Genomic DNA, 14,942 nt, shown 5'->3' with positions numbered 1-14,942 from the left:
GTGAACCAGTAGCTTCGCCGGTTCGCTTGCCGGTCCGATTTTTAAAACATTGTTTTTCTATAATCATGGGTGTAATATATAGTTTTGGGTTTTAAGATCGAAAAATTTAGAGAAAATAAATATCGAGCCAGCAATATAGCATGATTCATATGCTGTGATGAATGGGAATGCAGATAATAAGGTGTCGGTGGATCCCGACTCAAATCTAAGAACATTACGTGGGACTTAAGTTATAGTACTATTTTTATAATAAATAAATTAAGAAAATCTTAATATATATATATATATACACGTGAATGGGCCATATTCAGAATGTAAAGTAAGTTGGCATAGGCCATATTTATCACTTAATGTTTATTGGATACTTTACTTTTTAAGAATCAGGATCATTAAGACTTTTTTGATTATAATTTATATAAAAAAGTAGAAAATTTTTAAGATTTTATAAATGACTTTTTTACATATATATAAATCCGTAAGAGCACTCCCAATGGTCCGGCTAAAAACTCTCTTATTTCTCCCTAACTCCTGCCACATCAGCGCCACATCAGCACCAAAATTTATCCCCAGTTTTTAGCCAACTTTTAGCCAACTGCTCCAATGGTTTCTCCCTTATTTCTCCCTTATTTCTCCCTAACTCAACATTTCATTTTTACATCATTACTAATTTAATTGTTTTATTTTTGTATATAATAAAGCTAGCTAATTTATAAGACAAGACAAATAATAGTAATAAAGTTCGTTGTATTAAACACGAGTAAAATATTACAACAACGAAAATTAAAAAAAAAAATAGGGGGGAAATTATTTTAAATTAATTATTAAATTTTAAATTTATAGGGGGGGAAATTAAAAAAAAAAAAAAAACTATTTTTATCGCCGTCGCCGGATTATCGCCGAATTCTCCCCAACGCCCGGCGATAATCCGGCGATAATCGGCGATTTTTCGCCGGATTTAACGCCGACCCATTGGGAGTGCTCTAAGTTTTATATACTACTCCACAATTCACTCTCAGTTTTTTATTTATTTTTTATTTTTTTTTAAAATATCTCAATTTGGTCGGTTGGTGTTAAGTGATGTGGGACACCGTTGCCATAAAGGCATAAACACGTGGGAAATATGATGGCGAAATATTACCAATCTTGATTTCTAAAATTAATAACGTACTTACTTACTAATGTGAATTATTTATTTTGACCAAATATCTAATATGACCTACGCTTATCGACATTATTTTATGGTCTTAATTAATTAGTCATAACTCGTAAGCTCTATATTGTCCAATCATTTATATGGACTCAATTAGTCATAAGTAGAGATTAGATTAAATCCATAACATTTTTATTTATTGAAAATGCGCGTGCTAAATTAGTAAATGATGTAATTATGTAAAGGCTTATTATTAAAAAGGAGCAGCAGTTTTAATTTGATCTCTACTTTTTAATCTAAATTTACAATAATTATAAAAATAGCATGCATTTCTTTCGGCTACAAAAAATTGCACTATTTCGTGTCAACATATCATACATATATATATATATATATATGATTTTTCATTTTACAATATACTTATTTTATACAAGTAGTGATAAAATGCAAACTTATATATTGTACAAACTCAAAACTCCTCAACACGGCTTTAACACAGTTTCAATACAATATCAATACAACATCAATCATTGACTACCGTTGAAATTCTGTTGACATTTTTCTATTGATATTTTCCTGTAATTTGTTGACATTTTTCAATGGTCCAGATCATAGTTTTGAGTTTGTACAATATTTAAAATTTTCATTTAATCACATTCCTATTTTATACTAACCTTTATTTTGTTCCTAATATTACAAATACCTTTTATTTGTAAAAATCTACACGTTTTTCTATAGTGAAATCATTTAATTACCATATCTCAACTAAAAATAGATCCACCAATACACTCTTAAAAAGTGTGTTGGTTTTATGGTATATATAATATAGGTCTTATTCTAATGCTTATAGCACCCTAATCCAAAATCAAGATTAAATCTCCACCTTTAGATGTTGCCTACAATATATTGAGATTTTTTGTTACATTTGTTGATAAAAGCTGCTTATCAACATGTACGAAAATTGAAATATAATTTATCAAATTTCATCACCCGAACATCGTCGGAACATATGCAATTGAGATCTCGTTGGAATCCTTATTAAATTATCTTTAATTTGATATATTTTTTGCGAAAAAATAATTTAAATTGAGAGAGTTACGTAAATTTAAAGATTTTAGATGATTATGAGGAAAGAGAAAGTAGTTAGTTATAATTACTACATATATGATTTGACATTAATACACTTTTAATTTAATTAATAATTATTTAAATTTAAAATATATTACACTTGACATTATATCAACTACAAGATCTTCTAATCTAATGGTTAAAAATTGGTCTCAATTTTGGATTGCTAATTAGTTAGCAATTGATCACCTCCCTATATAATATATAGTCTTGGCTTAAAATGCAACATTTGTGAATCGGCACGGGATTTTATGTAGTATTGTTTTGTGAGTTAAAGAAGAGATAGTAAAGTAAGAGAGATGAAAAAGTAGAGATAGAGTTGTTTCCATTTTAGGAAACGTTTCATTTTTATTGGGACAGCCAAAAAAGAAAAACGTTTCATTTTTAATGGGACAGAGGGAGTACTTATTTACATTGTTTATTAGTACATTCCTAGCGCCAAGTTAAAATTTTTACTGGTTGATTTGACATATGTAACTTTAAAGTTAGAAACGACTAAATAAAGAAGTTTTATTTGCATTAGTTGGCCAAAATTTTAACTCATATATATAATACTTCTGTATATAGTTTATTAACTCAAATTTAAAAATGAAAATACATAATATAGTTACTATAAATTTAGGTTAAAAATCATAGAGACAACAAAGTTGCTATTCTTTAGCAATAACGCTATAAAATTTCCCTCGTGGATGGATTCGCCTCAATCATCATAAATATAGAGAGAATTCACTTCTCTCTTTTCAAATCATAACTCGGGGAGAAGGTAGGTTCAAGAGTGGATGAGCCAAATCGATCCGCTAGAATAATAAGCATCTAACAGAAAATAGCCTTTCTTTTTAATTTGTTTGATCTCGAAATTCCAAAATGAAGCAAGAATTTGGTTACCCAACCCAAGTACAACAGTCTCTTCGTAACTGTTACAGTAAAATATTTCAAGTAAGAAATAATCGAACATAGTTATGCTTAATAGTTAAAGGTATTTTTTGTAATTAAGAACAATCAATAAAAAAGATAATTCAAATTAACTGTGACATTAAGATGACTCGTTTCCATCTAGGTTTAATCGTATAAATATCTTGTTGCTAAGAAAATTAAAGCCTCTAACAATTAACATTCTATAATCTTACTTTTTCATGGTTACATGGGGAAAATGGTAAATACTGTAATATCTTGATGCATATCAATTCTTTGAGGGCTATTCCTTCTTGATGAATATAGTGAAATTGAAACATTGGGGGTTTATCAATTATTTGAGGAATAAAGCCTAGTTTGTTCTGATAGGCCATCATATGAACAAGAATAAAACAATTGAATGGACATATACCTTCATAATTTCTCTTTCCAGAGAGATACACACATAAGACCATAAAACCTTTTTCATATTTAAATACTATCTATATCCAAAAAAATAGACTAATTCTACTGTTTATTTATTTTTAATTAAATACCATCTCCATCGACAAAAAATAGACCATTTTTATTATTTGGGCCGTCTACCAAAATTTGACCAATTCTAAATATGGAAAGTTTTAAACAAATGCCAACTTTGCACATCATTCTAAATGTGGACACTACAATTCGATAATAATACTTCCACCACCTTTTCTCCCTCTCTCTCTCTCTTACGTTACCAATTATATAATGTCATTCACGACTTTGTTTATTTTTATTGGATGGAGACAGAGTATAATTTGATGCATATTTGACACCAAGAAATGGTGAATGATCACTTGGAAAGAAAGCAAACAAGCATAAAACAAATCTATTGGTTTTATGTTATGGCATGTGGAATATTTGTGCAGAGTGTTTGGCTTTATCATAAATAAATCTTTGGTGGTTTATAAAAAATGACAGATTTTGATACCTCAGCTCTATGTTTCTGTGTCTTGGTTTAGACACCGTAACCATTCAGATATAAGTCCATTTCACGTATAGTTGCAAATTATGGGTATTTACAATAATGTCATCTTTGAATTTATGGGTATATACAATAATGGAATCATTAATTGTTCGCTGTTAAGTAGACACGAGCGGCCTTAGGTTTGCGTGTAATCTCATCAGACTATAGTGCTTGTTTGGTAGCTTAAATTGCCAAGATATACGAGTTATATGAGTTTATTTTAACTGTTTGGTAGATACCATGAGATATGTCAGACACTCACTTATCTTAACAAGAGCCATCTTTTCATAGTAGTGTAGTCATTTTCCTTTTTAATAAAAGTCAACACATTTCTTTTCATTTATTTTACTGCCACTTACTTTGTTCTCTCTTTATCTCTCTACCTTTTTCATTTTCTACTTTATTGTTCTTTTACGTAGCTTACTTAACACAATTTTCTTACATCTCATGCCAGAAAGAAACACTTCCACTACCGCGGAACGGATGAAATAGTATAATTCGGGAGTGTTCGGTTGGCAAGACTAAATCCCATGATTAAATATGTATCATATTTGGTTCATAAGATTGACCCCCTCAACTTAATCTAAGATGGATAGTCTCATAATAATTAGTCATAGCCTCCCCCCTCCAACTAAAATAATCCCACAACTTAATCCTAAATGGATAGTCTCATGATTATTAGTCATGACAACCGAACGCCACCTTCTAGTACAATTCAATACGAGGAAACATGATAAGAGATATAATCCATAACTTTGCTTTAACTAATGAAATTATGATAGGAACAAAACATCTACGAAGGTGACGTTCGGTTGTCATGACTAATAATCATGAGACTATCCATCTAGAATTAAGTAGTGGGATTATTTTAGTTGGAGGGGGGAGGCTATGACTAATTATCATGAGACTATCCATCTAGGATTAAGTTGAGGGGGTTAATCTTATGAACCAAACATGATACATATTTAATCATGAGATTTAGTCTTGCCAACCGAACAACCCCGGAGTGAACTACTAGTCTTCAACATAGTGATTTACTATAAAAAATGTGACTTGTCGCAGCTAATTAGTGATCAATGAATCAGATGTATATGCGAGGAGACAAATATTTGTTCTATTGATACGTTAGTTATCTGCTCTTTCCGTCCGTGAATATGAGTCCCATTAATTTCCGACACAAGTTTTAATAAATGGTAAGAAAAATGGGTGGAAGAAAGTTAGTGAGATATGAGTCAAACTTGAATATATTAGTTTTAAATGATATGTGAGTGGATTTAGTTAATGGAATGTGGACCTCTTTATCATTTATGCTAATTAAAAATTGAGATTTCTATTCGCGGACGAATTAAAATGAAAAAATGAGACTCTTATTTGTGAACGAATGGAGTATAAAACAAGAAGGTAAGAGAAGTAATGGAATTGCTTTCTTACTTCAATACGAAGTCATTGTGATCTCACGTTCAAAGAATCTCAGGACCATTTTTTTAAATCTTTATGTTTTTCTGCATTATAAAGTAGAGCATGATTGCAATATGAATGTCGCTATGTACATACACATACGTGATTATTATTGGTAGTCATGAAAAAGTTGAGGTGAGAATAGAATTATTAAAAGATATCTAAGCGGATGATACTGATCTCTACTTGTTTTCAAAACTCCACTCGATATATGTAACAATGTAGTTATCAATCTATTACTATACTACTCTGTCCAACCTATATTGTATCTTATCGATAACGCCACACCGTATATTGTAGTGAAAATTGTGGTACGACAAAATATCATATCAATAAAATATCAATTTTTTGTGTGCCAGAAATTTAGTATGCTTAGTTTTTGATACTGTTACCCCACAGTTATTGTGGTATACTGCACTAATATGATGTACCGAAGTACAATATGGTATATCGTTATACAAAAAAAAAAAAAACTATTTTATACGCCATATATCTAAAGGTAGGATTTTCAAAGATTTTTTTTCTTTTATTTTATTTTATGTATAAATATACTAATATATGGATGTAATCAATTACTAACTAATTATCAATCTCCAATTAAGACCAAATATTAGCTATTAGATTATGAGATCTAGTGGTTAAAATTATGCCAACTGAATTATATTTTAAAATAAAAAAATAATTAAATAAACTTAAATGGTATTAATATCAATTCTTATATATGGTAGTTAAAATTAATCACTTTTTCTCTCCTCAAAATCATCTTAAAACTTTAAATTTACATAAACTAGTATTAACATCTGTGCTATGCACATGACATAAAAATTTCAAATAATAGATACAAAACATAATAAATATAAAGAAATTATGAATTCAAAGCAATGTGAAAATTTTAAAAAACATAAATATACTTATCTTGTCTTATTCTAATTGGAGAATTTATACTCCCAAATGAATGAAATATCTATACAATTTTAATTTATAAACTAAGTGGAGTAAAACAATAAAAATTAATGACAATAAGAAGATATATAACTATGATAAAAGAATATGAGTTAATTAGAATAAGACATACAGTATAAATATTGAAAATATGTGTGAGTAGAAATGTTTGTTGACAGTGCTATGGTAGTCATTAATCCAAATAAAAGGTAAATCAATATATAAATTTAATAGCTTCATTAAAAAAATTATTAAACATATCCACATTAAATATATGAATAATTTAAATAATAAAAATTTAAACTTCTTTGAGAAGTCAAGTTAGAAAATTAGTATTATCCAATAATCACATTTTATACATGGTCAAAGACTAAATGACTTTAAAAAATTTAAGACTTCATTGAGAAGTCAAGTTAGAAAATTTGTATTATCTAATCAGTTGATTATTTATTTCTTCTATTTAATTTCAAACTATAACATAACTTGATATATAGTCAAAGACTAAATGAGTGTTTGATATTAGAAAGAATAAATTTCTTACTCCCTGCCACATATACGTATAAAAAGTAAATATCACTTAAAATATAGATAATATTTTATGCATCTTTGTTGTTTGGAATAATGTAACAATTTACACTTTTTTATATTAAGAAATTATACAAACTTTATAAGTTAAGTTTAATTTTAAATATATACTCTATAATTTAATCTTATTTTGTAATTTAATCTAAAAACTTAGTAATACTATTATTTAGCTCGTGAAGCATCTCTGAATTGGCAAACAATTTTATACAATTTTAAATCTGATATGAGTGAAATAAATAAATATAATAGAGAACAAAAATGAGATAAAAATATTTATTGTAATAATAATAATAATAATAATAATAGAATTTAACACAAATTCTATTTTTGTTGAAAAGAACATTATTTATGTATTACACTACACTATTAAAACCCAAATTATATGCTACATTAAAGGCCCAAAATTAGAGCCCCATTAGTATACAATAACTAATATTCCATGAAACCCTAAATCATTTCTCTCCCTTTCTCCCTCAACGCTATTCTACTCCCCGCCCTGCCATGCGCTGCCAGCCCCACCGCCTGTCTCCTTCCGCTTGCCTAGACGACACACTTCAATCGGCACGCCTTGCCTCGCGGTCCACCGCCGCGCTTCGCCACCCACTTGCTTCCTTCACATCCACCGCGCTGCATAGCTCCCCAGCCGCCGTTCCCTGCTTCGTCACCCGTCGCGCCTCGCCGCTGCCCAGCCGCCCTCACACGCCGAGCCACCGTCCTTCCTCAGTGTTCCACCGCTATGTCTCGTCGGCTTTGGTTCTATCTATATTGTATATTGAATTTCTTCTTCTCAAGATTTGGTTTAGATCAACTTTATTCATCAAGATTCTATTTATTCCGCTTCCGCCGCCGTCGGCCCTCCTGCATCGCTGCCTCCGCAGTAACCCATCCTGCAAAGCAGCAGCGTCGCCGCTTCCTCTGCATCTCTGGCATCTCTCTCGTCGCCTCATCCGCCAACGGTCGTCGGAGCCGTCACCGGATTCCAAGCAGAACCAAACCTGCTATACAACAATCACAAAATCAGTCCACAGAATGCAGATTCTAGTCCATCTATTTAAAAGTGTTTTAAATCTTCTTAGTTTGCATTTGGTTGGACCATTTGAGAAGCCAATAGGAGCTGCAATTTTTTTTATCCAATAGCTGCCATTTCACAAAATGACCAAAAGGGTGAACAAAAATAGATTCACATTTTCCCTCCAAAAAGGATAAAATTGTCTTTTCACCAAACTGTCACTTTAGATTAGTAAGATCTCTCGATTTAAATTATTTTTTAGTAAAAAATATATCAAATTAAAGGTAAATTCATAAGGATTCTAACGAGATCTCAATTACATATATTCCGACGATGATCAAATAATGAAATTTTATAATTTTTTATTTTAATTTTCATATATGTTGATAAACTTATTTAGGGGAGGTTATATTGCTAACTCAATACGCTAACTACAATTAAATAATAGTCATTAGATATTCAAATCAAGGGCCTAGATCAATAGCCCCGGAATGTCAATACGATCAACAAAAAACGTCAATAAGGGTATTAAGGTCAATTTACAACAAATCAGTTGTAGCTAACTTTTGAAAAATATCACATAACTTTAAAACGCATATAACTTTCCCGATTTAAATTATTTTTTCGCACAACATATATAAAATTAAAGATAATTTCATAAGGATTCTAATGAGATCTCACATGCATATGTTCCAATGTCAAAATTTTTAAAAAAAAATTGAAAATTTTCAATTTTTTCGTACAGCAACAATTGTCAACATAGTATATAAAATATGTCAATATAATACATGAAGAATGACAATATAAGCAATGCATTAACATTCTCAAAGCATTGTGTTGACATTCTCAAAGCATTGTGTTGATATTTCGACACACTATATCGACATTTTAATCAAAAACCCTAACTTGGTAGGTTTTTTTTTATCTTTTTCGATTTAATTAATAAAAACGAAAATTACACATGGCAAATTTTAGACCACAAGATTTCTAAAATCCTATGGTCTTAAATTAGTTGTAGTTAGAAATTAAATGATGAGTTAGCAATTAAATGATGAGTTAACAATTGATCACTCCTCAATATATTTATATCAATAAATACACTATTTCAACATAATGCATGTACAATATCAATAAAAATGTATTGATATTTTCGGGTACTTGTATTGAGATTCTTATGTCACTGTGTTGATATTTGCAATACACTACGTTGATATAAAATCCATGAAAATTTTTATGTTATAACACTTTGACTATTTTACCCTCTTGTTGAAATTTTATTTACTATTTATTGAAATCTATGAGCTTTAATCTCATCTACTTATTTTAAGATCTAATGGTGTATGATTGGACTCAGTTGTGGATTGGATAGTATATGAATTTTAACATGATCCCACTAATATTTATATAATATTTCAACATATACCAATTTTTTGGTATACACCAAGGATTAGATATACCGCGGTATAGACCGTTATCATCTTGAAAGATTTTTGGTATACCGAAAATTGTGGTATACCAAAAAATCAGATTTTTTTTGTATTTTTCGATACGGTAAGTGCGGTATTCGGTATTTTTCCTCGTCCCTATGATATCATTCGATATAACATGTGTCATGAGAGTGGTGTTGTGAAGCACATTTGCACGCTTTAGCATTTTCGACGCTTAATAAAATCGTAATACCTCGTATCATTGAATTTGAAAAGAAATTTAATCATACGCCATTTGTCCCCCACTATGCATCCTAGTTTTTTTTTTCATTTTGATCCGACCTTAAGTAATTGTCTCACTTCATTTTTATTAATTTTGACAATTCATGACATTCCACTAACTCATTTTACTCACTTTTTATTACGATACCACTTATATAAAAATAGATTCACATTTCACTAACTTTTTCGACTCACTTCCCTTTACATTTCTCAGACTTGATTAATTATTTGTTATAGTTTTCGAATTCGTAGATTTGATTTTCCGGTGATTCTAAAGGTTGTTCAATTTAGAGCAAGGATGCACTTTAGCAAAAATATACTAGTCCACTTGCTTATATTTATGCTTTTATAAGTTAATTAGTAGTCATAGAAAATACGAAATGAAAGTAGAAATTTATAGGAAATTAACTGAAACATTTTTTTGGTGTCGTTACATAAGTATTACTACTACTTTCTAAGAAGAAAATAATTATATTAAGTATGTTAATAGCTAATAAATAAATTGTCTGTGTTATATGTAAATGGATATTTCAATTTGTATTTAATTTGCGTGTTTTATGGTTGGGCCTTAAGAAATTTGAAAGTGAAAAGGGGAGAGAAGAACTCACACACTGTTCCAGCACTCCTATAGTTATAGTATCAATAACCCACAACTGAATAGTGTTAACTATCTATAATACTACATGACATGAAATTTGGTTAAAGCTAGATTATATTTTCGTGAGGTACATAAGTACATTGTTGTACAATTAATATCTGCCATCAGTTGTAATGTATTCCGAAGGAGCAATAGTAGGTTAGAGATTATATCATGAAATAAAATGGCACTCTCCATTCAAGAACTTATTTATTCAATGAGCAACTCTCACGACTGCAATTCAATATCAGTCAGAAAGTTTATTTCAAAATTTCCAAGAGTCTTAATCATACACCAGCTGAATAATTTCAAAATTCCAATATTCTTAACCAATACACCTGCTGGATAAATTTTTTCAAGGGAAACCCAAAACTAAAAATTCTACAAGTGAAGTTATGTGGATAGTAGAGGAAACCTTCTCCATCTCCATCTCCATCTCCTTCGAGCTTAAATCGAATAGCTATGCAAGAATGTAATTATTAGTATCTGATAAAGAGAGAGCTCCACCTGCATTTTCAAGGAACTGTATCAAAGGGCTGTGTATCATTATAGCAAATATTCCAAACAGCTTCCATCGCATCCTTTGCTGCTGTTTCTGAGCAGTTCGGGTTTGAAGCGAGGGATTGCATTACTCTCCGCCGAACACATTCCTAGCATCAGCATCAGACACACAGACTTTAGAAATCATGTTAAAAAAAACTAACGCACGAAGCTAAGTAGTAATATATCATAATCATAGCAACAATCCATATCAATTCTGACTTGGATCTCTCGTCTAGTGCTAGATATCAGCATAAGAAGCTTATCGCACAATTGGGATGATAAATAGGAGAACGCGGGAAAATGCACAAGGAACAGAGATTAAACCAAAGTACATCGATAAAACTAAAGTAACAAAAAAAAAACAAACGATACATCAACAGTAGGGAACAAAGCCCTATTCATAAGACCACAAATTACTCCAACTTGAATTAAACAAAAAAATCACTATATCTCAATTACTCGACCTCTAACAAGGCTCTTGCTAACAATAAACAATTAGTAATAAACTAAATGCATATAGATATTAATACTTCCATTGTTGAAACAGCCTTGCCCCACAAGGTCGGAAGGTCGGAGTTGAAACCAACCAAAGGGGGCTATGTTCATGCTTATAGACATGAGTCAAGGTGTGGAAACACGGAAAAGTCAGTTAGGCTAAATGGGGCAGTACCCTAGATTAGCGAGGCTTCACTAGAAACCGAAAGGAGGGGCGGCGGGCTATCATAAGGAGATCAATGGAGAAGAATGCTGCAGCGGAAGAGACGATGGAGGTGGTGGAAGGGTTAAGGGCGGGAGCTGTGACTGTGGTGAATAGCTACAACAACAAGCAGTGTTGGCGAACAACCTTGGCGCAAAAATGGTTACTGGACAATGAACAGAAACAATATGGTGTGGACTGTGGAACGAGTGTCATTGGCTGTAGTGGCTGATGCTGTGGCAAGGGCGGGAGCAGGGGCTGTGGTGATGGATATTCGTGGCTGACTAGAACTCGAAGCATGTGTGCTGGCGCAACGGATGTGGACGTCACTACAGCAGGTTGAGCTGATGGCACAAGCACGGTAGATGGAACATCAGGATGTGAATGATAAAGTGGTGCTTTCTCCAATTACGATTGGTAATGATGGCGGCACACTTGCTGCTCTGTTTATTGAAATTAATACAGGTAAGGGCATGGACGGTACAACTGACGCAAACAGTGGTGGGGGCAGATGGTTGGACTATGCGTCAAGGTGCCGCAGCATGCGGTCGCAGATAGTGGGTGGGCTGCCCACATTTCTAAATATGGATCTCAACCGACGTCTTCGATCCATTAAACAACGAATGCATTTGACAAGATATCGGCATAAAAAGCATATAGCACAACCAGCATGTTAAATGGGAGAAAGCAGGAAATAACACAAGGAACAAAGAACAAATCGAACTACCATGATAAAACTGAACTAGGAAAAATAGCAAACGAAGACTAATTTTGTGTACACTTCTACAGTAGGAACAAAGCTCTATCTATAAAATTATAAAAGACTCCAACTTGACTAAAACTCTTAAAGATAACTCTATCTCTAAGACTCCACCAAGAACAAGACTCTTGCTAACAATAAACAATTAATAAACTAAATGCAGATCGATCTTTAACTCCTTGCCAACATTAAAAAAAGATGTGCATCCGTGTTAATATAAAGTGTCAAAAGCTATACAAAGGTCTCTGACAATTGTAGCCAAAGTAGTAGAAACTGAACACTTTGATGAAAACTCCACTTACATAAAAATAATGACAAAACTTCCTAAGTGCGAGTGCATGTTACTTAATACTTACCAAGATAGTTTCATATACCATTCAGCACATTTAAGAGAAAATGGCAAACATAAAGCACACAAACAAAGATGCAAGAAGTAATGGAGAAAGGTATGAACTTGGTCCACTCCTCTCACGATTCAATATTTCTTATAACTTGGCATGTTAAATTAAACTCCTTGGGTTTACTTACCTGATTGGGATAGAGAGTCAGTCTCAAGGTAGGGACTTTGGCTAATGACCATTAATACACCCCATAAACAAATTATGAGCCCTACAAACCATATCCTACATCAAACTGATGAAAGTTCAAAAGCCAAATGCCATAAAGAACATATCGGAATTGATGAACTAAGGCTGTTTAATTCACTGAGGACATAACTCATTATTAAATAACCTGACAACACATAATTACAGTGACGCTATTTCGTTACTTGTTAATTTCTGGTTCATTTCTACTATCCTGCCAAATTAAAGAATCCAGAGCACTTTTGTTCAATCTTAAAGAAAAATGAAACAGAAAATAAAATACAGGACTTAGTGCAAGTCAAAACTCACTTGCTCATGACCTCTTAGCTTTAGAAAACCACGAACTAACTCTCTTTTGTAATGGCAATCACCACTGAGATGAGCAGCTCGAATCTGCTCCAATAGAAAATATAGCAACCATATATGATCATCAAAAGAATACCACAATGACCGAACCCTTAGAGATCAAATAACACCCCTTCACTTTCTGAAGATTGCATCAATAATTATAAAGAAGTTACAATAAGAAAACAGGCAATATCTCGCAGAGCCTAACCTCGGCGCAGGCATGATGAGCACAGTTTGCCCAGTCCAAGTTTGCAGCTCGACAATCGTCATATGCATGAATCAGCTCATGAATAACCACTTGGGTAACTTGGTCTTGTATTAACAAATGATTACAACATACCACTACCTAGTTCAATTGCACAAAATGAATAACTCAAATAATTTCCAATTACTGCTGGCTACATCATCAAACCAAATTCTTTTTTAATTTAATTTTTCTTCCAATAAGAGTTGATACAGTAATAAAGTGCAAGTAACCATCCAAAAAAATGATACAGTAACATATTTACATTGGTGATTCAGGTTTCCAAAATTCGAACTTGAGGTCTTGAATTAAGCAAAAAGCAACAGACAATCGCTGAATTACCCCTTCAGCCCTATTATATCCACCGGCTATGGCTTCTTCACAGTTGTATCCCTTAATGAAATTGCTTCCAACACCACACCCCGATTTCTCCAGTTTCTCCCTCAGAAATTTCACCTTGGGATCTAAAAATATACAGCAACGGCGATAAGTGTGGCTCTAGAGCCTTAAACCCTAAACCCTAAATTGGAAATGTGAGCTTCGAGTTAAAAAGGTTTCATCTTTGAAAAGAAGAAACATTAAATTGAAAGGAATTATACCTCTGAGACTTCGTCGGATCATCTTCTCGCATTCGGTCATCGGCAAGCCGCCGCCGGGAGCGGCGGAAGGGACGCAACCACCGCCTGAAGTTGGCTGAGCATTATTCCTAGTAGCACGCGCCATCAAATCTTTAATTAGATTATTGAAGCTCAGTATTTCCTTTTCAATTGATTCATAAGGGATAAAATTATTTTCAAGATAGATTATAATTTTATTCTCCAGTGCTTTTACGATGTGAACTAAATTAAAGAAAATGCGACCAAGCTTTAAAATACGGAAAAAAAAATTAATATATATTGATGGATTAAATTATTTTCAAGATAGATTATAATTTTATTCTCCAGTGCTTTTACGATGTGAACTAAATTAAAGAAAATGCGACCAAGCTTTAAAATACGAAAAAAAAAATTAATATATAATTGATAAAGTATGAAAGATAAAAAAAGAAAATAAAAATAGAATTAGTGAATAGTAGAAACCACGTTATTGCTATTGCTTAATAGTGGAGTCATAATGTTATGAGTTGTAAATAAATTGATGTATATTGGTAATGGTAATGAGTATGCGAGAACTTTCCACAAAATGGAAATATGATAATTTCATGGGACAGACGAGAAAAAGTGTCCTTATTTTTATGAGACGGAGGGT

At 32.0% G+C, this 14,942-nt stretch overlaps 1 protein-coding gene across 3 annotated transcripts; it reads right to left on the bottom strand.

Moving 5' to 3' along the window:
• Window positions 1-10,693: 10,693 nt before the first annotated feature.
• On the bottom strand, window positions 10,694-14,526 carry LOC125200904 (mitochondrial inner membrane protease ATP23-like). 3 transcript variants are annotated; one of them, XM_048098737.1, is made up of 7 exons: window positions 14,294-14,526; window positions 14,037-14,158; window positions 13,659-13,796; window positions 13,412-13,495; window positions 13,288-13,316; window positions 13,047-13,127; window positions 11,085-11,168 (listed from the first exon to the last, which is right to left on the bottom strand). In XM_048098737.1, the coding sequence occupies exons 1-6, from the start codon at window positions 14,415-14,417 to the stop codon at window positions 13,088-13,090; spliced, it is 537 nt and encodes a 178-aa protein (XP_047954694.1). In that variant the 5' UTR covers window positions 14,418-14,526; the 3' UTR covers window positions 11,085-11,168; window positions 13,047-13,087. The 3 variants fall into 3 exon arrangements, with proteins under 3 accessions (XP_047954685.1, XP_047954694.1, XP_047954703.1); XM_048098746.1 differs by lacking the exon at window positions 11,085-11,168 and having other exon boundaries at window positions 13,067-13,127; window positions 13,251-13,316; window positions 14,294-14,525; XM_048098728.1 differs by lacking the exons at window positions 13,047-13,127; window positions 13,288-13,316 and having other exon boundaries at window positions 10,694-11,168; window positions 14,294-14,519.
• Between the last annotated feature and the right edge of the window lie 416 nt (window positions 14,527-14,942).

Source organism: Salvia hispanica, chromosome 1 (genome assembly GCF_023119035.1).
Source record: "Salvia hispanica cultivar TCC Black 2014 chromosome 1, UniMelb_Shisp_WGS_1.0, whole genome shotgun sequence".
NCBI classification, from domain to species: domain Eukaryota; kingdom Viridiplantae; phylum Streptophyta; class Magnoliopsida; order Lamiales; family Lamiaceae; genus Salvia; species Salvia hispanica.
This window is presented reverse-complemented; position numbering and strand designations above follow the sequence as displayed.